Below are 23,224 nucleotides of genomic sequence, written 5' to 3' on the forward strand. Positions count from 1 at the left end.
CAGTCAATGGTTCGGCTCCATCATCTAGAAGGGGGTTGATCGACGGGACCGGCGTCAGGTCGTTCAACTCAAGCCATACGTAGTTACGTACCGACTCTTTCACGACGCCATGCTGTTCAGTAGAGTTGCTGAACCTCCTCCAACCGGGGTTGTTCCTCTGATCGATCCGCAGCCAAGTGCGAAGTGTGAACCAAACAAACCAAGAAGAAGAAGAAGAAGAAAACAATGAACCAAAGCGTGTCCAAACACATGCGTTCATATATATCGCAACCATGTCTGCACGCACATCTTCCGCATGCACAGCTTGCTGCGTGGTTGAAGACGACAGGAAGATTCTGGCGCAATCCGGCGCTTGCTACGTGTCGTCATCTGAGGATTCGAGCGAACACCGAGGGTGCCTTCCGGCTACGGCAGCATCTCGCTTCGCTCTTGCTGCATTATAGTGGTCGCTATCTCATCTCGTGGCCCGTTTCCGGCGCGGACGGTGAGCCCATGTGGCCGCTGCTTATAAATAGGTAGCCCCCATGGCCGCAAGCTTATGCAAGGCTAATAAGACAACTACCCTGAACATCCTCAGAGACAGATAGAACGAGGACCTTCAGAGATGGCCTCCAGCTCCAAGCAGCAGCTGCAGGCTCCTACTCTCCTCTTGGTGGCAGCTCTGCTCTTCCTCGTCTGCGCTGCAAGTGTCCAGGCAGCAAGGCCGGCACCAGGATCGAAGGACCACATGCCACAGGTACCCATCCATTCGGGAGTTCATGTTTTCTCATTCTTGTTTCCAGCTGCGCAACGAGATTTGCCACCATTGCTGGCCATCTTACAATGTTTCGCTGTGCTACTTCTTGCAGCTCGCTGTCTCCGCGACCGTAGTTGGCGACGAGAAGAGTGGCTCGGTGCCCGGGATGGAAATGCATGAGGCAGAGCCTGAGGCGATGGAGGAGTGCGAGGGGGAGGAGTGTCTCATGAGGAGGACACTGGTCGCTCACACCGACTACATCTACACCCAGGGGAAGCACAACTAGCCACTAGTGTGCAGGCTCACGCCGAACAGTGAAGTTCAGAAGAAAAGAATTTCGCATGGTCCACGAGCTACTAGCTTACCTGAAGTTCTGCAGCTCTGTCAGCAGTGGATCATCTTCATATGTAGGAGTACCTTAGTCGCCCGTGTGATTTCCATCAGCTTCTCGAGCTCATGTATTTGTACGACCTGGAATGGTATCCATGATCTTGGCTTGAGACGCTAAATGGAAATTCTAGACTATTATACTGTACTCCCTGTAAATACTGAATCAGCAAGTGTAGTCCTGTGCTTCAGTTGTAAGAAACTCTGGTTGTCTCCATTGTCTTCTCCCAGTCAAGAATGGACGAAAATCGTTGCTCATAATTTTGAAAACCACTGATGACGATCGCTAAATACTGAGGTCACCAGCGGTTCTCGGGGCATATTCTAATCGGGCCAGTTCTTGATTAACAATGAAATTAGTATGTTCATGTCATTCAGTTTGGATCCTACCTGATAATTACTTTTTTGCCTAGTAAATACTCCTTCAATTTAAAATATACGTCGTTTTGGACAAGCTGACAAATTAGCCTTTTTCCTCATGTACTAACATCTAAATCAGACTCTAAAAAACATGAACAATAGCAAATGTATGCAAAACCTACATGTTTCCCTAATCAATGAATAATTCACATTTAAAAGTTGAGACTATCATTATGCAGACTGTATGCAAAAATTTTCATCAGTAGCGCCAAAACAAGCTGATGTGGGGTGCCCAAGTTCAAGTTCATCAAGTACACTTAACCTCACTGTTGCGCCTTCCACAGTGAGAACTTGAGAAGGCCACACATCATTTCTCATTGCTGTTCTTGGTTCTTTGAGACTTAAGGAGTGAATAGACGGAATACACATTCGTTGATCATAATAGCTGCCCTTGTACTTGAGTCCTCAAGTAAGTTATCTTCAAGTCTAAAAGAAAGCTATCTACAATCAGATGATTTAAGTCTTGACAGAAAGAATATCCACCGATCGAAAAGTATATTTGTGCTGAACCTGTGTACGCTACTCTAGTTGATTAAAAGCTTCGCATGAAGGACGGCGGTTAGCCAGGCTAATTGCTTGTTAGCCAACTCGACAGATCGATCAAGCTGCCTGCTGCATTGTTCGTCCAACCGTTCAGAGCTGACAGGACTATCGAGGCCATCACTGATCGTCCGGCAGGCTCAACAACCGGGTGTTATAACCCGTCGACTTTTCATTCCGCTTGGTCCGGTCCTTCGCGTCGCAACCAATTGATAATGAACCTGTCACGGTAGTTGAATCTGAACGTGCACGATGCCAGTCAGGCAGACGCCAGGGCCTGGCTGGTCAACTCTGTACGTGCATCTGGTATTTATAGCCGGTCTGAAGAGTCGTTCGGTCTCTGATCGCTCTGCAGGGAGCAGTTTTTGACTGACTGGCAGTTGATGCCATTCCAGATAAACTGATCACCTATTACGACAGCTGCGTAGTACAAGTCACCGTTCTTCAGTCAGTTGAAGAATTCATTTGGCCGGACTGCACTTTGCTACTGGAGGCTGTTGAGACACACCAAGTTTGAGATCAAGTTGGAGTTTTAGATTCGTGGTACAACAACTCATACCTTTTTTTTTGAAAAGAGGGCACAGCACTGCCAAATCATGTTAGAAGAAGAAGTTCAGATCTTACAAACTTGCGATTACACAAAGAGGATAAACTCACACAACTTGCTATAAAAGGAAATTCATAAGAAACTGAGATCCATCCGGGGCACCACACCGCCCGAAACCGAAGATTGGCCTCCTCCTAATCTGATTCGCCCGAAACCACTCATACCTAATCTGAGTCAACAAACAAAAAATCATACCTAATTTATTAAAAAAAACTCATACCTAATCTATTTAAGGGCAGTTCATGTACAACTAGGTCGGGTTTGCAAATATCGTGCATTGGCCGAGTACGTACCATTTTAGGCCAGAGGTCAATGTAGTCGCTGACCTTATTTCTTTTTCTTTGTGGCCATTGTCTTTTAGCAGAGTAGTCATTTATATTTTGCCACTGAATGAAGTCAGAACTGGATGCCCACACATCACAAACCTAACAACCTAACCTGATGACTAAAAAAAGTAGTTTATATCTACCAAAGACATCAGCCAGCATCTAGTAGGCAATGAATAATGTTGTATCTTACTCTCTGGATCAGGTACTCTCCTTTTATTTCTCCTGAAGTTTTCTCTGTCCAAAAGGTCTGATCGCATGATTGAGCCCAAAAACTGTTTTGACAACCGGGGTGTTCTTCCCGGCCTAGTCCGTAAGACCGACGCCAGCGGCTGGAGCAACGGGTGGAGCATGTCAGGTTTTTTGAAATGGGCCACCACGCCGACGGCCCAGCAGCTGGAGCAACGCGTGGAGCAAAATGCCCATTCAGCGTGGGCGGGCGGCCATGGGACATTGGCGCGGGGTGTGGGAAATTTCCCCAACCTCTTTCGTTTCGCACGCGACGCCATCGTCGGCCAGTTGGAAGGAGCAGGGGCAGCGTGCCGCGGCGCGCGGGGGTAGCAGGAGCAGCGGGCGGTGTCGCGCGGGTGCAGCAGCCGAGCAGGGGGCGACGGCGCGGGGGGAGCAGGAGAAGGGGCGGCGCGCGGGGGAGCAGGAGCAGGGGGCGGCGGCGCGCGGGGGGAGCAGGGCCGGCGCGTGGGGAGGAGCAGAGGGCGGCGGTGCGTGGGGGGAGCAGCCGAGCAGGGGCGGCGGCGCGCGGGGGGAGCAAGAGAAGGGGCGGCGCGCGGGGGGAGCAGGAGCAGGGGGCGGCGGCGCGCGGGGGCGGCGGCGCGCGGGGCGTGGGGAGGAGCAGAGGGCGGCGGCGCGCGGGGGGAGCAGCCGAGCAGGGGCAGCTGCGCGGGGGGGAGCAGGAGAAGCGGCGGCGGCGCGGGGGGAGCAGGAGGAGGGCGGCGCGCGGGGGGAGCAGGAGGAGGGGCGGCGGCGCGGGGGGGGGAGCAGGAGGAGGGGCGGCGCGCGGGGGAGCAGGAGAAGGGGCGGCGCGGGGAGTAGGAGAAGGGGCGGCGCCGCGGGCAGAGGGGCTGGAGAAGGGGCGGCGCGCGGGGGGAGCAGGAGGAGGGGCGACGGCGCGGGGGGAGCAGGAGAAGGGGCGGCGAGCGGGGGAGCAGGGCAGGGGTTTAGGGCGGCGGCGCGGGGGGAGCATTGCAGGGCAGGGGCGGCAGCCTAAAAAGTTTCCTTCCATTGCCGCCCCTTCTCTGGCGATGGTGGGAGGTGTACATTGCTTTCACCTTCGACCTTAGCCCCCAGAACCTGCAAGGATCCATGGCGCTCCGACTTTTTCGCAAGTTCGTCGCACGGGACGCGTACCCCGCCTATTCGTGCGACGATGACGACGAAGACTTGGCCGTCTTTGGTGACCCGATGGAGCTTTGTGTGCAACGCGAACCGAGGACAAGGAGAGGCTCCGTGATGGGTCGCCAAGTTGTCCTGCGAGGGCTACACGAAGGCGACGCCCGGCTTGGGCAAGACTACTTCAACGACATCCATGTTTACGACGACCAAGCGTTTAGAAGAAGGTTTGGGCTGCTTGTAAATATTGACCGGCCTTATTTTTTTAGCAATAGCGTGTTGTAGCTCTGCATTGTTGGAGCACGTTGGTTGCTCTCAATCCTTTTGACATGGCAATGGTCCGGTTATTAGTGCAGCCTGCAGCCTGCTACCTCTTAATTAATTAGAGTGTGTGTGTATGGTACGGCGTTTTGTATATCATCGCGTTTGTGATTATAAGACATCTACCAATATTATGAAAACTTAAATGCCAATCTTCCGTTTCCATGTTTTTCATTGCCTTGCTAATGTCTGAATATGCTACTGCCTCATCAAGACGTTTGGTGGTGTGATGATTTTTTATTTCTATTTACCTGTTTTGTGCAGACTTACACTTGATGTACACAATATTTATATAATGATTGACCTCATGCTTGTAGGTTCAGGATGACAAAATGATTGTTCCACCGGATCACAACAACAATTGCTTCAAACTACTACTACTTCAGGCAAAACCCGAATCACAACAACAATTGCTTCAAACTACTACTACTTCAGGCAAAACCCGGACGCAATGGGTCTCTTAGGCTGCACCCCTAGGCAAAAGGTTACAGCTGCATTGAGGATGCTGGCCAACGGCAATTCAGCAGACGAGCTTGATGAGAAACTTAGGATGGGAAAGACTACAATTGCAGAAGCAACACAGAAATTTGCTTGGGCAATAATCCGCTTATTTGGTGATGAGTATCTCCGCCGTCCTAATGCTCAAGATGTTGCAAGGCTGCTGGAAATAGGTGAGAGCAGGGGCTTCCCTGGCATGCTTGGAAGTTTGGATTGCATGCACTGGCAATGGGACAAATGCCCTACTGGATGGCACGGCTTCTATAGTGGTCATTGTCAGCACCCCACTGTCATTCTAGAGGCCGTGGCTTCATCGGACCTCTGGATATGGCATGCTAATTTTGGCATCCCCGGATCATGCAATGACATCAACGTGTTGCACCGCTCTCACTTGTTTGATGACCTGGCTCAAGGTAATGCCCCTCCTGTTAACTTCACCGTCAATGGAAATTCATATGACATGGGTTACTACCTTGCTGATGGTATATATCCTGAGTGGGTTACCCTTGTGAAGGGAGTGCATTGTCCTATAACTGAAGAGCAAAAATTCTTTACACTCAAGCAAGCAGAGTGCAGAAAAGATGTTGAAAGGGCATTTGGTGTACTTCAAGCTAGGTACAGGATTGTTGCCCAGCCAGCTCGGCTTTGGAAACCAAGTGTGCTCAAATCCGTCATGGAATGTTGCATAATTCTTCACAACATGACCATCGAAGATGAGAGGGAGTTCCCACTTCCAAGGTGGGAAGACTATGATGACGCTACCGATCCTAACCTTGGCACAGGAAGAAATATTCCTCGCATAGAGGAGTTGATAGCAAGGCACAAGCTCATCCAAAGCAAAACAACGCACCATCAACTTCATGATGATTTGGTGGAGCATGTGTGGGCAAATTGTCGTCGACGCTCGAACTAATCGGGTGCACGATTATGGTACGTTAACTTTACTCAATGTTGTGCACGTAGCTCTCTTTATATCCACCGTTACGATCACCCACTGATACGGTCTCTTGTACAGGCCGGGCTTCGAGGCTTCCTCATGGAATTAATTTGCCGGTCAGGAAGCAACGAAACAAGAAGCTTTCATTTTGTTGCTGTGCTATGCTTGGACATGGAAAAGGCGTGGATCAAAGCCTTATTTCAAGCCTTATTTCAAGCACAAAACTAGTTTGTTTAATATTTATGAAAAATTCCTTGTATCTATTGAATCTGGGAATTCTCGGGTTTCAGAGAAAGGAGTTCTGCAAATACTGCTAGACTTGCGTTTCATTGGTGATGTGCTATCAGGAGGCAAAAGTTCTTCCACCAACACTACTGAAACACAGACAAAACAGGATTCTTTAGCAAGCACTGTCACCAAGTCTTCCTTCAGGAGAAAACAGTATGATAACAACAAAAGTATGCATAACACTATTTGTTGATAAGATATTCATGGATGGGTAGTAAAACCTGATGTATTTTTATGCCATTATTCTGGAGCATGTAATTGGCAGTGATCTTGATAGCAGTGGTTTATGTGCTAAATGTCAAGAGCTTACTTTATTGAGGCATATTCAGTGTTCCATCCTCACACAGTGTCATTCTGCCTAGTTGAGGAAGTTTTGGTTATTATGATACGAAATGCTTAGAAAATTATCACTAGGGCATAACATTTTCGTTTGGAAGCATGGGAAATGAATTGAGCACTAACTGGTCTAAACTGTGTGATTATCAGTTTATCACTAGGACATAACATTTTCTTTCGGAAGCCAACAGGGTCTTGTCTGAACTTTTGATTTTTCATTAATCCTTGAGCTTTGGAAATGGGAAGAAATATTTCTTTTTCTTTTAGTGAAATTCAGTTCTGGTGTTCTGTCAACACCATTCACGAATCTTATTTACACCACCTAAAATCTGGCATGTTTCTTTTAACTGGTATATTCAACTAAGTATCCCATGTCATGCTATTCATCAGGTCGGGAGCAAATTTGGGGAGAACACATCGAGATGGGGGTCCATGCTCTCTGATGGCCAGGTCGGTAAGCTAAGTGACATTCTTCCTGGACCAGCAGCTGGGTTTTTCTCTTCTTTCACATCTGGAGTTCCACATGATTCATAGCCACGGTACCATGAGCCTTGATCTTCAACCTATACCTTGTATACGATAAACGGAAATCCACAGCCTATACCTTGATCTTCAACCTATACCTTGTATACCATGAGCCTTGATCTTCAGCCTTGATCTTCATAGACACAGATTTCGGGAGTGGTTAAGGAAATCAAATGCGCTTTCAGTGTGTTTTCCTGCTTGCGATTTGACACAGTACATAGGACAAAGCAAGTGCTGATATTGGATGACATTTTTGCGGACTCGGACCATCTTGTGGATACTGGACGGTTCGGCCAGACATAGACACATTACCAACATTTATTGCTACACATCAACCGTTACGAAAGTTTTTCCTAAACAATACAGAACAAGCTCACGTAAAAGTTTCGGACAGTGTACAATACATAAAAAATGATGTTTCTCTACTCACGGCAACACCTTTTATTAGGTCATACAGTACAAGACTACATAAAATTGAAACAACCATTGCGGACGAAGTAGGCAGCAGAAGGTACGTGGCTTCAAGCGCCAAAGTCATCGTCCATTTCCTGCTCATCGTCGTCAGCACGTGTCCTTGCAAGGATCGCCTTGATCTCCCGACGAAAGTACCTCCGCTGATATGGATCGAGCGCAGATAGATCCATTTTCATGATCCCATCTTCCCTTTTCTTCTCTTCCAAAGTGAGCTTCCGATCTTCGCGATCGTTGAAAGCAGTAGCCCACTCCACCTCCGCCACAATTTGTTTTCCTTTGTGGTCTGTCATTTTTTGAAGGACTTCCACGTAAGCGGAAGCTGTAGAAGATGACTGCAGGTCACTGCTCCTTCTCTTCTTCGCAGAATCTCGGCCAATTGGACGACTGTCATTTGCATCTTCTTCAGGGAAGCCAAGGTCTACAAGATCAGGTGTTGACTCTTCACCATTGTTGTCCGCGTCTTTTCCTTTTGCCCCCACAAGGTCCAGCCACTTCCTTTGGCCATGAAGTGATTCCCAGCAATGCATGAATGCGAATGGCTTCCCAACAAGGGCATGGTACTGCTTCTTCGCATCTTCAATCTGTAACAACAGGAAACAGCTATATGAGACACCATCTGTACCAAAGCAGCATGATCAAAATATATGTTGTTTACTAATACTATGATACTCACCCTATCTTCTTCCGTCTTGCCGGATTGATTTTTCCTGTCTTGTTCGGCTTTGTAGAAACAAAACCTTGCAGTATCTTTTTGGATAGTTCCCCAGCGCTTCCGGATGGACTGTGCCGGCCTCTGTCTCTCTACTGGGGTGTTTGAATATAGGAACTTGTGCACACGGTCCCAATAAGCTTCACTACTCTGATTCACACCGACAATGGGATCTTTGGACACATTTATGAAGGCAGAACATATAGCTTTGTCCTCAGCAATTGTGAAGTTGCTGGTTCGACTTTTGACTTGGGTAGGGCTGTTGTCAAAGTTTGGAGTAGGTGGCATGGCGGGGATGCCAATGGGTGGACGCAGCTGAGCATGCAAAGCGGCGAGGCTGGTAGCGCGTGGTGGCCATGAAGCTGGGGACGACTCAAGGTCTATATACGCGGGTGCTGAAAAATATGCAGGTTGGGCAGCTTGGGCAACTTGGGCAGCATACGAAGCTTGTAGAAAAGCAACAAATTGAGGGTCGGCCATAGCACTTGGGTCCAAGAAGCCATAATTTGGGGGCTTCGAGGTGCCCTGGCTCGAGTGGGGTGGAAGGTTATTCCTTGGATCGGCCATCCTCTTGCCTGGGGTTTTCGGGAACCTACATTGCCTACAACATATGGTTACAAAAAGAAATACATGCTGTTACAGAGCTATGATAATGGCCTAATAAACAGCTAATAAACCAGACATGGTGGGTATAACGAATTGCTTCAACTACAGGGCACATACGTAGAATATAGAAAGCAACGAAAAGTTTACACATAAAAACATGAACCTACTCATTTAAAAATCAAGAGCACCTATCATTTAGTGGACTTAAACAGTAGCAGTACAGCTTTGTTTGTATCCTTCAGTTTTTGTATAGGAAAAATGATGATCTCATTTGTCATTTGAGACATGTGAGCAAAATAATAAAGAATTAGGGTGCAACATCAACTAAGATCTCAGATTCACAAAAAAAATTGGTTCAAAAAGAACTTCAACAAGTATATATCATTCAGTTGAAAGAAACTAAATTTTTAAAAAAGCAAGAATACATCAGTAGCTTGCTTGTGCTACAAACTCAAAAAGAGACGCATGTGTAACTTTATTTGCCAGCTTACCAAACAGAAGACAGAAAAGATAACTTGAAATGATCTAGCAATATGTATACATAAAAGACTGGAAAGGTTTTCCTGCAAAAAGTTCCACTAAATCAAACACTTGAAGCGAATGAACATGAAGCCAGAAATTTAAGATGAGCCAATTTCATGAATCTAGCTAACTAATACAAACAATAATTCCAAACATAATTTTCCTATACCTCAGAACTTGAAAGGTAGTGAAGGTGGGTAAACAGAACTCCGAAACGATTCAAGATATAACAGGCCATTGTTGTCGAACAACAATGGACACCACAAATTCATACTACTGCACAACCCAAGTGGGCAAAACTTATTGCAGCAGAGTCGACTACACATCCTTGAAAAACAATAGTATAAACCATTCTTCTTGTTTGATCAATAATGTCAACTAGATTAACTTGTATCAATTTGGCAAAGGACAGTTGACAGAGCCACATGGTTGACAAACAGAAATTGACACCAAAACTGCTCCCCGCGCCGAAAACAAATGCAGTAAACCATCACAAAGACAGTACGAAATAGCATCGCGGTACATACAGGAGCTGAAGAAATGTTCAGTCCAAGGGAGGCAACCGCGGAGTGCTGCACAGAAAGTTAAGCATCCCAAAGTTCAAGCTGGTGACCTTGCTGCTACATGCAGTGCACGCGCAATAGGCTGATGGCCTATGGGTAGCAGCGCAGGCTACTACGCCGCTACACCCACCTCCGAATTCACCCAGTCAATGCAAAGATTTTCATAAACCAGCCCCGATTAACCCGCTCTAACAAACTAATCAGCGTGTATTGTCCCCAATCTATAACCGAACGGCTCGAAACAAATGAGGATATCACGAGATTTTGGGGCGAACAACCGAACGATCCCAACCAAACCGTAACCTAACGAAAGATCCAAACCCTAACCAAAGCTATGAGGAGATTTAGGGCCGGCTCACCGGCGCGGGCGAGCGGAAGAGGAAGATGCGCTTGGTGCTGACGGCGGATCCGGGCTGACAGCGTCGTCCCCAACGTTCTCCGCTCGAGCTGCCTTCGGCTTGGCACCTCTCTGCGCGTCTCCTTCCCGGCGCCGCCTCCTGCTGGGTTCACCGGCCTTGGCACCTCTCTCCGCGTCTCCTTCCCGGCGCCGCCTCCGGCTGGGTTCACCGGGTGCGGATTTGCCTCCCCTCCCGTTCCTCGCTTTGGGAGTCGCCAGATCGGTATTCCTCGTCGCCGCCGCCGCCGCGTGCTACGTAAGCGCGCTGGAGTCGTCAGTGGGGGGAGGAGTCAGACGGTTGGACCGTGGATATGGACGCCCAACCGCCCGCGCTGAATGGGCATTTTGCTCCACGCGTTGCTCCAGCTGCTGGGCCATCGGCGTGGTGGCCCATTTCAAAAAACCTGACATGCTCCACCCGTTGCTCCAGCCGCTAGCGTCGGTCTAATAGGCCTGACAACCAAAAGGGCCCAATTATTTCTACCACGACTGGGCCCATATCCTCCAAATCATTAGCCAAAACTACCACGGCCGCAGCCAAATCATTAGCCAAAACTACAGCCAAAACCACGGCACGCTGCGGCCGCCTGCTTCAGCCATCCGGCGCCTCCTCATCCGTCACTCCGTCGAACACCCCGCGCGCGCTCCAGCTGCTGCCTGCTATGCTCCTCCGCCCGCGCCCCTCCCTCCTCCGAGCCCTCGCGCCGCCGCCGCTTACCCGCGCCTGCGTCCCTGCCCGGCGTACGCTCTCGGCGGCCGCAGAGGCCGCGGGGACCGCATCCGCAGGCGATGCGGCGCCGGCGCCGGCTGCACCGCGCAAGAATACCAGGAAGCTCGGGCCGCCGCCCACGCAGATTGTGAAGAAGGCGCTGTTCCTTCCGCCCGGGGTGGAGGGGGACGCGGCGGTGACCGCGGACATGGTCATTCCGGGGTCGAACATCGTGGTGGGGCCCTACGCGGGGGACGCCAGGGTGAAGGAGGCCGAGTTCGTCAAGAGCAGCGCCCGCGCCCGGGACTGCCCCAAGGACGACCGCCCCGAGTTCGCCGTCCTAGGCCGGTCGAACGTCGGCAAGTCGTCGCTTATCAACGCCCTCACCCGTCGCAAGGAAGCTGCTCTGACCTCCAAGAAGCCCGGTAAGACTAAGAACATGCTTTGCACTTTATTCTTCTGCTTCCTTCAATATTAGAAGTGGCCTTAAGTTAGATATGCTCTTTCCGGTTTAGCTCTTAAGCAGGTTATCAGTGAGTTGTCTGCTACTGTAGTGTCGCTGTGACGCCCTAGATTGCATTATGCAACCCCCCTTACCCTTATAATTTTTAAATTGAGGATTGCATAGTGTTTGGAACGAACCCAATGAAGTCATAGTTGCAGCCTTGAGGTGGAGTTAATCGTGATTCTCAAACCCCAGGAACAAATCCTGGGGTGATCGCCAAGATAGACAAATGGCGCCGCAGGTTCCTTTGGAGTGGTCAGGGTGATGCAAATGGCTCCAATTGCTTGATTGCCTGGGAGAAGGTGCGCCAACGCCGCGACCAGGGAGGGCTCGGCATCAAGGATCTCGCCGTGCAAAACACGTCTTTTGCTGAAACTGCTCCTCAAGCTCCATGATGCTAGCTCTTCCTCCTGGGCGCAATGGCTGAGACAGCATGTGTGCCTCGTGACATTGGAAGGGGACATTCATGGAGCGCACTTGGATCAACTCCGCAGCCTGCTACCCCTCTACCAAGCCATCACAACTGTCACGGTAGGCAATGGGGAAAACACCTCCTCCTGGTATGATGTATGTGTTAGTGTCATGGATCGACTACCGCGTGAAAAGATCGGAAGAAGTCGAGTAGATCTAAAACAAGTCGAGATAACGTGAGGGAGAGAGGAGAAGGGGCACGGGGTCTATACCGTCGTGGCCCTGCATCGCCGGAGCAGCAGAGGGACCCGCCATCGTCTCGGATGGCGGTGACGCTTGAGGTAGTCGAGCTTCGGGTCGCGACCGAGGAGTACGGGGACGCGGTGGCGGTGTTGACGACGGCCGTGGGTGAGTCTTCCCGCCGCCGCTGCGCTTCCACTAGATCGGCTAGGGTTTAGACTGTCGGTGGGGTGGCGGCGGTGAACCTTGTCCCCTGTGCCGCTGGCCCCCACCTTCCTTTTATAGCGCAGTGCGACGGGGGCCCACCAGCTACGAATGAGCTGGAGCGCCCCCGATCAGGGCGCGAGTGAGAGGAGGCCCATCGGGCCCGTTGGGGTCCGAGGATCTCTGGGAGATCAATCCAACAGTATGGGCTGGCGATGAAAGCCTGGCCGAACAATTTCCAGTATTGCTGAGCCACTGCAAGAAGCCATGACAGACCGTTTTTGAGGTCATTAACGGCGGACTACGCTGCCACCTTGTCCCCCGCCTGACACAGCAAGCTGAAGCTGAACTCGAGCTCCTGGAAGATAAAGTATCCCACTTCACCCTGATGGATACTGACGACCAGAGGAACTCCCCGTTCGCTGACACATCAGGGAAACTTTTCACGTCAGCATTATATGCTGTGCTCAAGTCGCGGGGCGCCAAGGCTGGGAGCGCGAACAGTGCATTCTGGAGGACCTGCGCCCCACCACGGGTGCAATTCTTTGGCTGGTTACTTGTCCACGGGTGGGTGCAGTGCGAAACCTCCCTCTTGCAACGGAAAGTGGTCCAAGACAGCACCTGTGAGCTCTGCAATCGGGAACCAGAAACGGCCAGTCACTTGATCTTCCACTGCGCTTTCGCCGCCTCCTTCTGGCAAACTCTGGGCTTCCAACTGCTGGCAACACTAGGCGTCCAAGACATCCCTCAGCTGCCGCGACCTGATACAATCCCAGCGACTCACTTCGACACGTTCGTCCTCCTCTGCTGCTGGCAGCTCTGGAAGCGACGAAATGGGATCATCTTCAGACAAGAAACGATGTCCCTGCGACAAACGATGTCCTTGTTCTCATTTTCAAACCTATTGAATTTACTTTGATGCCTGATAAACTTTGCATTTGGCATGTCATCTTGCCTTACGTTGAAACGTGTACTTCATTTCTTATATACTATCATGGGTTCTGAATCATTTGTTCTGCAGGGAAGACCCAGACAATTAATCACTTTTTGGTTAACAAGAGTTGGTACCTTGTGGATTTGCCTGGTTATGGGTATGTTCACTCTTTTCATCCACTATAGAATTATAGATGAACTAGTTATCTGGTTGTGTTCAATAAAAAAAAGATATCTGGTTGATCCAAGTATAGGAAGTCAATTTTCAGTGTCGACTTGGTTTTTATGTTCCAGAATAGGTGTATTTTTATCTCTCTCTTTCTTACATATCAATTACAAGTTAATCCTGGTGAAGATTGATATGCCCCGCACTTGAATTTTGGCAGACATTCAGCAATCTGATAGTTACCACTTCTCTGATGGAAATATTGTTTCAGAACTTTTGCGTCCAACAGTTGTTCATGCATACATTTGTTTATGCTGTATTTTTGTAACTATGATGAATTAACATGCCTAGAAGTAGGACAGTAGGTGACTAGGTCCAATCCATTCAGGTTCGAACTTAATATGGAAACAAAGAGACATGACATTGAGTATTGAGACGTTTAGCTTCTTCTGAAGCCCATTACAGTTTCTTTTGCCATGACACTAGATACGGCATAATCTCAATTTTCATTGGTAATGGTATTTATATTGGCTAGCATTTTTCTTTGCATATACTGGTGTCTTTGAGAATGTAGTGACAGGTACATCCTACATGACAATCTTCCTACATTAGGTTTGCAGCTGCGTCCCAATCAGCTCGAATGGACTGGTCTTCATTTACCAAGGGGTACTTCTTGAACAGAGATACGTTGGTTGGTGTACTTCTCCTTATCGATGCCAGTATCCCACCACAGAAAATTGATCTTGACTGTGCTAATTGGCTTGGTCGTAACAACGTAAGGCGTTACATTCCTTTACTGTTACTAATATTTCCTATCTGCTCTTTGTGAACTTAATGCTTGAAGTTGCCTATTTCCTGTGCTGATGCTCAATGTGTCTATCATGATGATCTCTGACAGCAGTCTCACTAATTGTCTGTGCTGCTGTTGCAGATCGGATTGACCTTTGTGTTCACCAAGTGCGACAAAGTAAAGAAAGGTAAAGGGAGGCGGCCTGATGAGAACATCAAGGTGTTCCAGGAAACAATCAGCGGGCTGTATCCAGATCCACCACCATGGATCATGACGAGCAGCGTTACCGGATTAGGCCGGGATGGGTTACTCCTCCATATGTCGCAACTAAGGAACTACTGGGACAACGAAGCAGTCTAGGTAGACCTGCATAGATCAACCGTCGCTAGCAACAACTGTAGTAGTAAATGTTAGAAGAGAGGATTACAGGCCATGACCTTCCACCGATAGATCTCAGCTTCTCACGGGGCTAGTTGTTCAGTTTCACTTCCAAATTTTGGCCTTCAGATGTATAGCGAGAATGCAGCTTCCCCTGGTTTCTGTTTCATCCATCCATCCTGTGTAAGTGAAGCCCTTATTATGGTTCCTGCGTGTACGACCACCATAAATGTCCGATCTGGAATTACACATTTATGGAGGCACTCGGGAGAATTCAATACGCTGTACACATTCAATGAGCCCCGAAGTCATGAAGCTGAAACCCTTGCGAGCACACATTTTTTATTGCCCGACAAACTGCTGCTGGGGTATTTGTACTGCGCGCCGGGCGGGGAGCTGCTGCCGCCTTTGGGTTATTTGTACTTGTACCGCACGCTGGGAGCACGGTTGCGAAGCGATTCGATAAATCTCGGCCGGTTCCCCGGCACCGGCGGTGACGTATACATGTCGGCCGGCGTGGGGGGTCCTCGCCACGAGCGAGGAAACTGATGGCCTCTCGCTCTGACCGGCGACGGGAACGCCGTTAGCGCGGTCCCGCCGGGGGAGCCGGGCAGCGAAACCAGAAAGCGAGCAAGGCATGCACGTACGCAGCGGCGCAGGGCCGTGCCTCGCTTTCGGCCGCCGTGCCCGGCGTGCCGCGCTGCCGCTCCCTGCCTGTGCGGCGCCGAACCAGTACCGGTGCCGCCGTGTCGAACGCAGCGCGAGCGGGCAGGCCGCTCCGCTCCGACCGCCCGGCGGAGGCCGGGGCGTGGGGTGGCCCTGGCCTGCGCGCGATCTGGACGCCAAACTGGCGAGCCTTGTTTGCGAGCGCGGTCAATAAACGCCGGCCATGTCCCGCTGCCGCTGGCCGTGGGGGCAGCCGCAGGTGCGCTGCTGACGGCCGGGCCGGAGGGGCCGCGCGCCCGCGCCCGCGCTGGGCTCCCTCGTCTCGTCTCCTGCAGCGCGGGGCCCGGCGCACAGGGACTTAATCGGAGACGGAGGCCAGGGACCCCTCGCGCAGTCGCGCTCTGCCTTCCTCTTGCAGCGGCTGGCTTTGCTACACGACGAGTTGACGACCACCGCATCCGCGTATGTCACGACCCAAACTCGATAAACATGCTTAACATTTAAACCACACCATCATAAGCATCATTAAAGCATAATGAGGCATCATGTGCATATGCTTGAATGAGTTTATTTATTTTCTTACCTTGTTTGTGTGAATGTTTGTGAAGTAAGTTTTATTTTTACTATGATTCTATACCCTCAAAAAGTTTATTCAAATACTAGAATAAAAATGGTGAATTTAAAATATTTTTTCTTAATTTTATAACCATTGACATGAACCAAAAATTCTCCGAAATCTCAAAAACAGCCAATTTGTTCTTTTTACTGCGACCAATCCACAAAATATTTTTGAGTGTGTCTTATTGCTTTGTGTTCGATGTGTTTTCATCTTTCTCCAACAAAATTTTGGTGATTTTTGAAGCTTGGTAAGACATTGGTTTTGATTTTTAAAGTTGAACCAATATTTTTCTTTTTCTTCCTCCTCCCCGAAGCCCACCCGTCAGCGGGCACCACCAGTCACCATCGCCCCCACCTCTCCCGCGCATGCTCGCTCGCCGGTTGGGCACAAGGGGCGGCGGTGCCACGGCGTCGGCCTCCCGTCGGCGCGCGGACGCCGAGCCGTCGGCGCCCGTCCACCTACCGCTCACCCTCCCCCTCGATTTAAACCCCGCGGCCCTTCTTCCCCAAACCCTAGCCTCCAATTTTTTCCCCTTCCTCCATTGTTACCGCCTCCTTCTTCTTCCCCAACGCCGGCCGCCACTGAAATTCATCGCCGACGGTGAGTTTCCCTCCAATTCCTCGCAACCCCGGCCTCCCCTCGTCATCCTCGACCCATTCCGACCTTAATCCCGCCGTTTCCCTCGCCGTGCAGGGCTCCCCGGCGACAACCTCCCCCCGCCGTCGCTGTTCCTCGTCGAGCTGCCCTCTCGGCTGCCGTTCTCTGCCTCAGGGGCTGCTGGTGAGGCTCGCAGCCCTCCAGGACACGCCGTGCACACGCTCCTGCCCCTCCCTGCCTCCTCCCCCCACCGGTGAGGTTCCTGTCGTGCTGTGCCGCGCCTGCCATGGCCGGGCGCGCGTGCCTCACGCGTTCTGGGCGCGGCCAAGGCTGGCTTGCTGTGCCTTGACCTGTCCTGGGTCCGCTCCCCCCGGGCCCGCTGGTCAAGGGCTCGGGTGGACCCGGTTTGCACAGATCTATCCTTTTTTTATGATGTTATCTTCTAAAATGCGTAGAAATTTGTGTAGATGTTTTAAAAAATATGAAATTTATTTTGTTGGATTCAATGCACCGAGATCTACCTTGTAAAGTTGAGGGATTGCATGTTTCTATTTCTGTAAAATTAGTTATGCTTTGACTTTATGAAAGTAAGTTAATTGCTTAGTAAATTCTATACTGCTCTAAAAGTGTTAAAATAAATTTTGTTAGACTCCTTGTGAAATGTGCTATCAAGTGGCGCAGCTTGTTCTAATGAATCTCTACTGATGGATAGAGTTTTAAATTTACTTCTTGTTCTTTGCTTGAAAACTTGTTTAATTTATAATTTTTGTTTCAAAAGTGATAAAATGGCAAAACCTGTTTTTTATCTATCTGTCTAGTTTCTGTGGTAATTTTATGAAAATTGTTTAAAGTGATTTGTATATCTTTTAAGATTTAAGTTATTTATAGTAGCCGAAAATTTTCATGCTCATAAATAATTCTATAAAATTAATTTTGTTGCAAACTCAATTTTCATGATTTCTTACTAATGTTCTTTGTATTCTCAAATATATTCATGATTTATGCTTGTTCTATATTTTTCTTGTTGATATTCTTGCTTTAAGTTTTTCTTGCTTAAGTGCTAGTGATGCTTGGTTGTTTTTGTTAGTTGCTCATGTTTAGGTATCATTCATGTTGTGCCATTCACTCTTCATTGCATATCATTTCATGCACAAATATGACATCATGCTAACATATGCATCCATTCATGCATTACAGTGACCGAAACGCCGGAGAGCAAGCCTGTTGAGCCTACCGATACCGTTGAGCCCGAGTCCAGTGTCTGAGTACATGGTTGAGCTGAAAGAAAACCAAGGCAAGCAGCTAAGCATGTTTTCTCTACCACCTAAATTGATTAAATTTAGTTATCTTATTTGGATATTTATGGTTATGTATTTATATCTATCTATTATATTGTTGATCCTACTTTCTTGCCTTTATCTTCCTTGTTTTATATATCCATATCCTTGTCGCATGTAGTTTGTAACTAATTAATTGCTTAGATGTTTAGCCATGCTTGGAGTATTATTATAACTTGGAATAATTAATTGCTTAGATGCTTAGTCATGCTTAGAGTATTATTATAATTTGGAAGGAATAGTGGTTAGTATTACGTTACACTCACTTGGCAAACTTGGTTATCTTTGAGGCTTAGTTATAGTTATGTTAGAAATATGTTTTTTTCCCCAGGCGGAATGGTAGTGTCTAGAAAAACAAGTCTCGGGAGCATAGTCTCATCATCTAATTAAGAACCGTCCGTGGATAATTTCGGCTTTGAGCAACTTAACGTACTACCACATATCTAATCATAGTATGGATGAGTCTAATACCTTCTTACTTTTAATCATTAAGGCACGATCCTAGATGCATGGCTAAGGGGCTATGTAGAAAGGCTTAGGGGTGTCCCTAGTGGACCTAAGTGACTCTCTGCGTAAGTTAGGCGTGATTTTCAACGGTTGAGACTTCTTGCAAAAGGCTGATGCGAGTACCCCTTACCCAACATGATCGGTTGGGTGAGCCGCATAGTCCTTGTATCGTGTGGGTAAAAAAATACATTCTTGCAAGGTTAAATAATCAATTTGAATTGTCGCGCTTTCGGTTATGAGCAAGCTCTTTGTCCTATGAACTCTTCGTAGAAGTATCATTTATGCTTGGTTATGGCACATGTCACGTTATATTACTTTAATTGTTTATTTTATTTAAGCAACTAAAATTGTGAGTTGGTCTGAGCAAGATAATTAAATTGCTAGAGAGTTAGATGTTGGATTTGAGAGCTCGTGCTTATGCAAACTTGCTTAACCCTAAAGCCTTTATCTCGTTGAGCCCTCATTGCATACTGCTTGGTTATTAAATTGCGTAAGTCTTGCGAGTACTTTTTTACTCATATTGCTTTTTAAACTAAGTTGTAGGTGAGCTGGAAGTTGTGCTTGGCCACTTCTACCCCGCCGATCCTGGTGCGGGGGAGGAGTAGGTCGTTGTGGTCTCGATGGTGTCCTTAAGCAAGACGCTATTATTTTATCACGATTTTATTAAGTTTATCCGCTGCGTAGTCGTTTCTTTTGGAAGAGCATGATAAACGCTAAATCTTAAGTTTCATATCTCTTTTAATATTATTTGTGAGCCCAATGTTGTTGAACCTTTAATTTCATATTTGAATCCTCCTATATTGAACTTGTCATATTTAATTGTCGAACCTTTGTAATGCTTAAAATTGCTCTTTGTGGTTCATCTGCAATATATATATATATATATATGATTGTAAATGTTATGTGTATATGCTTAATCTTGATATAAGATGGAGCACGTACTGGGACTATCGGATTTGATATTATTTTTGACGAGCGACGTGTTGGTCGTTCATGTTCTTAGATATGTGGCACGCTCTCAGACGAGCGTGTGTTAGCTCTAATCTTATTAATAATAACCGGTGGTTTTCTTAAAATGGTGTGAAATTGGACGATTGTACGGTACCCATACCAGGGGTAGCCAGAGCGCCGTCGTCGGCAAGTACAGTAAATTGTCGCGCTGCAAAAGCTTAGGCCCCGTTTGCAAGCCCCTGGATTCTCAGAATCCAGAATCCAAAATCTGCTTCAGCTTCCAAACTGGGTGAATTCTGGTGCGGATTCTAGAAGCTAGATTTTAGGATTCGCAAAATCCTGCAAGCTGGAGCGGGGGAGCTTCCAGCAGCTACTGAGCCCGAAATTGCATTTTTGACCATGCACATTCCGGGAAATAACGGCAATTTGCCACTGAATCCCTCCGTCTCTCCCTACCTTACCCCTCGCTCCATCTGCAGCCCGCCGCCGATCTCCTCCCCTGCTACACCGCGCCGCGCCACCTCCCGCGCCGACCTCCATCCCCCACCGCAGCGTCCAGGTGCCGCCCATCCCCGGTGGCGGTCTCATCCGCCCTTCCCAGGACGCGGCCAGCCAAGCGCCGCCGATCGCGGCGATGCTCCCCATTATCGCCCGTGTTCCTGCCCAAGCGTTCCGCAGGTCGCTGCCCGGCCCCGCCCAGCAACGGCCGTCTGTCTCCGCCCCTTCTCCCCTACCAGCGCACAACGGAGGTGGTGCGCGGAGCCGTCCAGGCGCTCGCAGCCGCCCCTCCCAGCGCGCGACGGAGGTGGCGCGCAGAGCCGCCTAGGAGCTCGCGCGGTCGCCCAAGCACCGACTGACCCCGCTCCCATGCCATTCCTTTGCCGTCTTTCGCCGAGGCGCCGCCCATCCTCGCGCGGGCGCCGGCCATCTCCGTACGGGCTGCCTTCCCCGCCGCTCGTCCGCACCCGGCCAGCTCTCCGCTCGCAGGCGGCCCCCGCTCAGGCGCCGCTCGTCCCCGCCCAAGCAGCCCTCCCTGCACAGGCGCCATGGTAGCTGCGCGCAGGAGGCATCACAAGAAGCTGGCTCGGACTAAAGCTTTTTGCATCAGTGATACATGGCGAGATGCTGCTCTGCATTTGCTGGTAAAAAAATTAACAAGGGTATAAAAGGGATGCATGCATCGAATACCCATGAAATCAGCTGCTAGAATCTAGTATCCAAACAGCAAAATCTAGATTTATCCAAAATCCATACAAAATCCTAAGTTCTTAGAATCCAAAATTTAATCCAAACGGGGCCTTAATGGCCTCGCCGCGGGACACGGCGGGCAGGGGGCATTTACCGCGCGGCGGCATCGTCGCCTTCAGCGTAGTGTTCGCGAGGGAAATCTGGGATCTTGTGTCTTCGTGAAGGTGGTAGTTTGAGCTTCACGCCGTATCGTACAGTTCGCGCTCTCCAAAGTCGTAGTACGTGTTGCTGTACAAACACGCCTCGTCCGTTCCGGCACCGAGGCATAGCACTAGCACACGTGCCGATCGGCCACGAGGTCAAAGCACAACCCGACAAAGCTGTTAGAGTAACGAACAAGGGGGGCAAAAAATGCGTGGTGTGTTGTTAAAGAAAGTTCAGGTCACATTTGCATCGAGGGCTTCAGGATTGAGGAGGTGACACGTGTTTCTCGTATTTTTTTTCGTGAAAAAATTGTGAGTAGCACATGTACACCGATTGGACTAGGCACAGCTGAATCGTGGCGCCAGAGGGCTAGTCCAAGCGCTCAGATCAGCTCCAGGGCCGGCACGATCGCGACCAGTGATCGAGTGACAACTCGCATCAACCAACGACGCAACGAGGTATAGTACGTACTTCTAGGCAGTAGGCAGATGCCAAGACGGAGCCCAGCCCCCAGGAAATGATTTGGCCCTGGTCGACGCGAAAGTCCACGGGCACAGCGACGCATGAGTCGACGATCATTGCGCCTCTGCAGCACCGCCGCTACATGCAGGCGCCCTCCTCGCTGCGTCGACCGATCGATCGGCCCGCCCCTGCCGCCTGCAGACCGCCTGCAGCCTGCCGCCTGCCGCCTGCCGCCTGTCGCCTGCCCCTGTGTTCAGGCGCGCGCCGGCCGGCCGCATGCGGCCGAGCAGAGCTGGCCTGGCCTTGGACCCTCGGCCAGTAGACGGCACGGCTCAAGCCCTACGCAAAAGATACACGAGGCGTCCACGCTTCATTCACCGGCCGGGCCGGCCGGCACCTTCCCCTGACGTACATGCCATGACACGTACGACCTACTCCAAAGCATGCGGCGTATTCCCGGCTCGTTCTGTTCGCGCCCACTTTGCTTGAGGTCCTCAAGTTCAAGGCGTCAAGCACAAGGGTCGCGGTTGGGCGTCCTCGCCATCCCTGCGAGGTTTTTATCGCCTCATGATCTGCTCGGTAAACGTACTGACGGTACTGTCATCAGCAGCTGGTTGGGTTTCACTTTCACCGTGTTCGGTTCTTCCTTCTCTTTTCCGCGGTACGGTAGTAACAAAGTCACAAAGGCACCGGCTGATGGAGGCGCCAGTGCGAGGCAGGGAGAGGAACGAGGTTTTCAAAACACCATCTTTTTCCTCCAGAGCCGGTCCAGAGGTTTCGTTCTGAAGCCTGAACACCCCAGTATTGATTGCACATGGAGCATCCGCCGTTAGTGACGCAGCAGCAGGAGGAGCCGGTGCAGGGATGGGGTCCCTCCGCTCTCCCCTACTCTCAACCCGGCCAACGCAGCGTTCCACTCATCAGGTTGAACCTTGGCGGTAGCTGGCTAGCCGTAGCCGGGGCACCAGGCTAGCGCGGCGGAGGACCGAGGACGAGACCTCGCAGCAGCACGTTCTCGGTGCGTGCGTACAGCGATCCGTCCACCTTCCGGCGCCGCGAGCTCCACCGAGACGCGATCGACCCAACACTTTCTTGTCCCCCCGGAACCACTGGGGCTACGAGCGCGCGCGTGCCTGTGCGCGAGCATAAAGGCTCCAACCGCAACCGAGACCCATCCGTCGATCGGTGCCCGTCCAGATTGTACTCGCGCAGTGAGCCCCCGGCTCCGGCACCCCACGAACATGGCAATCAATGGCCCCGATCGGCGCACGCGCTCGTGGTCCTGGGCTCCTCTCCTCTAGCGTTGCCACTCGCCATCGCCAGTGTGGCATGGCAGTGTGTGTGTCACTCGCCTCCCAAACCCAACCGCTCGAGCTCTGCCCCCACCCCGGCCCGCCACATGGTTGGCCGGCCGGCCGCGGCCACGGTCTCGCTCCGGTCGTCGCCCCCGCGCGCGTCCGAGCTGGCTTGGGCTTGGCCGTGGGTGCGCGCGAGAAAAGGGACAGCTTGTACGTGCGCGCGGGCGGGGGGTGGGGGCGTGCAGGCCGGTGCGCGCTCGCGTGTGACACGGAGACGTCTCGTCGTGGATCTCGGAAAGCAAGCAGGACGGCGACGGCTGCTTCGTTCCGTTCGCTTCCCTTCCCCGGTCAAGCCGGCCATCACCATTCATTCACCAGCTCGGAGCTAGCTAGGGGCTACACCTAGCCGTCCACACCCTACATACCCGGACACCGGTGACGCTACTGCTGTCACGACCCGCTGCAAGCTCGTCTACAGCACATAGCACTACAGCAGCGCCTCTCTGAATGCGAATGGTGT

At 50.4% G+C, this 23,224-nt stretch overlaps 4 protein-coding genes and 1 long non-coding RNA gene across 5 annotated transcripts; 4 read left to right on the plus strand and 1 right to left on the minus strand.

The window, feature by feature from the left end:
• Positions 1–554: 554 nt before the first annotated feature.
• Positions 555–1,340, plus strand: LOC112876500 (phytosulfokines 2). Its single transcript, XM_025940623.1, has 2 exons — positions 555–736; positions 849–1,340. Exons 1-2 carry the CDS (start codon positions 605–607, stop codon positions 1,020–1,022), a joined length of 306 nt encoding a protein of 101 aa, XP_025796408.1. The 5' UTR covers positions 555–604; the 3' UTR covers positions 1,023–1,340.
• Positions 1,341–5,135: 3,795 nt separating this feature from the next.
• LOC112873374 lies at positions 5,136–6,095 on the plus strand. The gene has a single exon (XM_025936340.1). It carries the CDS (start codon positions 5,136–5,138, stop codon positions 6,093–6,095), a length of 960 nt encoding a protein of 319 aa, XP_025792125.1.
• A 1,494-nt stretch (positions 6,096–7,589) lies between these two features.
• LOC112878061 (glutathione S-transferase T3-like) lies at positions 7,590–9,035 on the minus strand. The gene is made up of 2 exons (XM_025942458.1): positions 8,416–9,035; positions 7,590–8,323 (listed from the first exon to the last, which is right to left on the minus strand). The coding sequence occupies exons 1-2, from the start codon at positions 9,016–9,018 to the stop codon at positions 7,790–7,792; spliced, it is 1,137 nt and encodes a 378-aa protein (XP_025798243.1). The 5' UTR covers positions 9,019–9,035; the 3' UTR covers positions 7,590–7,789.
• A 2,045-nt stretch (positions 9,036–11,080) lies between these two features.
• On the plus strand, positions 11,081–15,209 carry LOC112877439 (GTP-binding protein At2g22870). The gene is made up of 4 exons (XM_025941750.1): positions 11,081–11,673; positions 13,630–13,699; positions 14,320–14,482; positions 14,639–15,209. The coding sequence occupies exons 1-4, from the start codon at positions 11,202–11,204 to the stop codon at positions 14,855–14,857; spliced, it is 924 nt and encodes a 307-aa protein (XP_025797535.1). The 5' UTR covers positions 11,081–11,201; the 3' UTR covers positions 14,858–15,209.
• Positions 15,210–16,339: 1,130 nt separating this feature from the next.
• Positions 16,340–18,057, plus strand: LOC112877440. Its single transcript, XR_003225484.1, has 3 exons — positions 16,340–16,760; positions 16,854–17,010; positions 17,955–18,057. It is a non-coding gene; the product is annotated as an uncharacterized LOC112877440 (long non-coding RNA).
• Positions 18,058–23,224: the final 5,167 nt, after the last annotated feature.

The sequence above is a fragment of the Panicum hallii genome, chromosome 9 (assembly GCF_002211085.1).
Source record: "Panicum hallii strain FIL2 chromosome 9, PHallii_v3.1, whole genome shotgun sequence".
Classification (NCBI taxonomy): Eukaryota; Viridiplantae; Streptophyta; class Magnoliopsida; order Poales; family Poaceae; genus Panicum; species Panicum hallii.

Excerpts from the sequence above, each read along its gene's own strand:
- LOC112876500 (XM_025940623.1), top strand. The coding sequence starts at position 605 with ATGGCCTCCAGCTCCAAGCAGCAGCTGCAGGCTCCTACTCTCCTCTTG. Across the intron at positions 737-848 it reads CGAAGGACCACATGCCACAG|CTCGCTGTCTCCGCGACCGT; the intron begins GTACCCATCCAT and ends TACTTCTTGCAG.
- LOC112873374 (XM_025936340.1), top strand. The coding sequence starts at position 5,136 with ATGGGTCTCTTAGGCTGCACCCCTAGGCAAAAGGTTACAGCTGCATTG.
- LOC112878061 (XM_025942458.1), bottom strand. The coding sequence starts at position 9,018 with ATGGCCGATCCAAGGAATAACCTTCCACCCCACTCGAGCCAGGGCACC. Across the intron at positions 8,324-8,415 it reads GCAAGACGGAAGAAGATAGG|ATTGAAGATGCGAAGAAGCA; the intron begins GTGAGTATCATA and ends CTGTTGTTACAG.
- LOC112877439 (XM_025941750.1), top strand. The coding sequence starts at position 11,202 with ATGCTCCTCCGCCCGCGCCCCTCCCTCCTCCGAGCCCTCGCGCCGCCG. Across the intron at positions 11,674-13,629 it reads TCTGACCTCCAAGAAGCCCG|GGAAGACCCAGACAATTAAT; the intron begins GTAAGACTAAGA and ends TTTGTTCTGCAG. Across the intron at positions 13,700-14,319 it reads GTGGATTTGCCTGGTTATGG|GTTTGCAGCTGCGTCCCAAT; the intron begins GTATGTTCACTC and ends TTCCTACATTAG.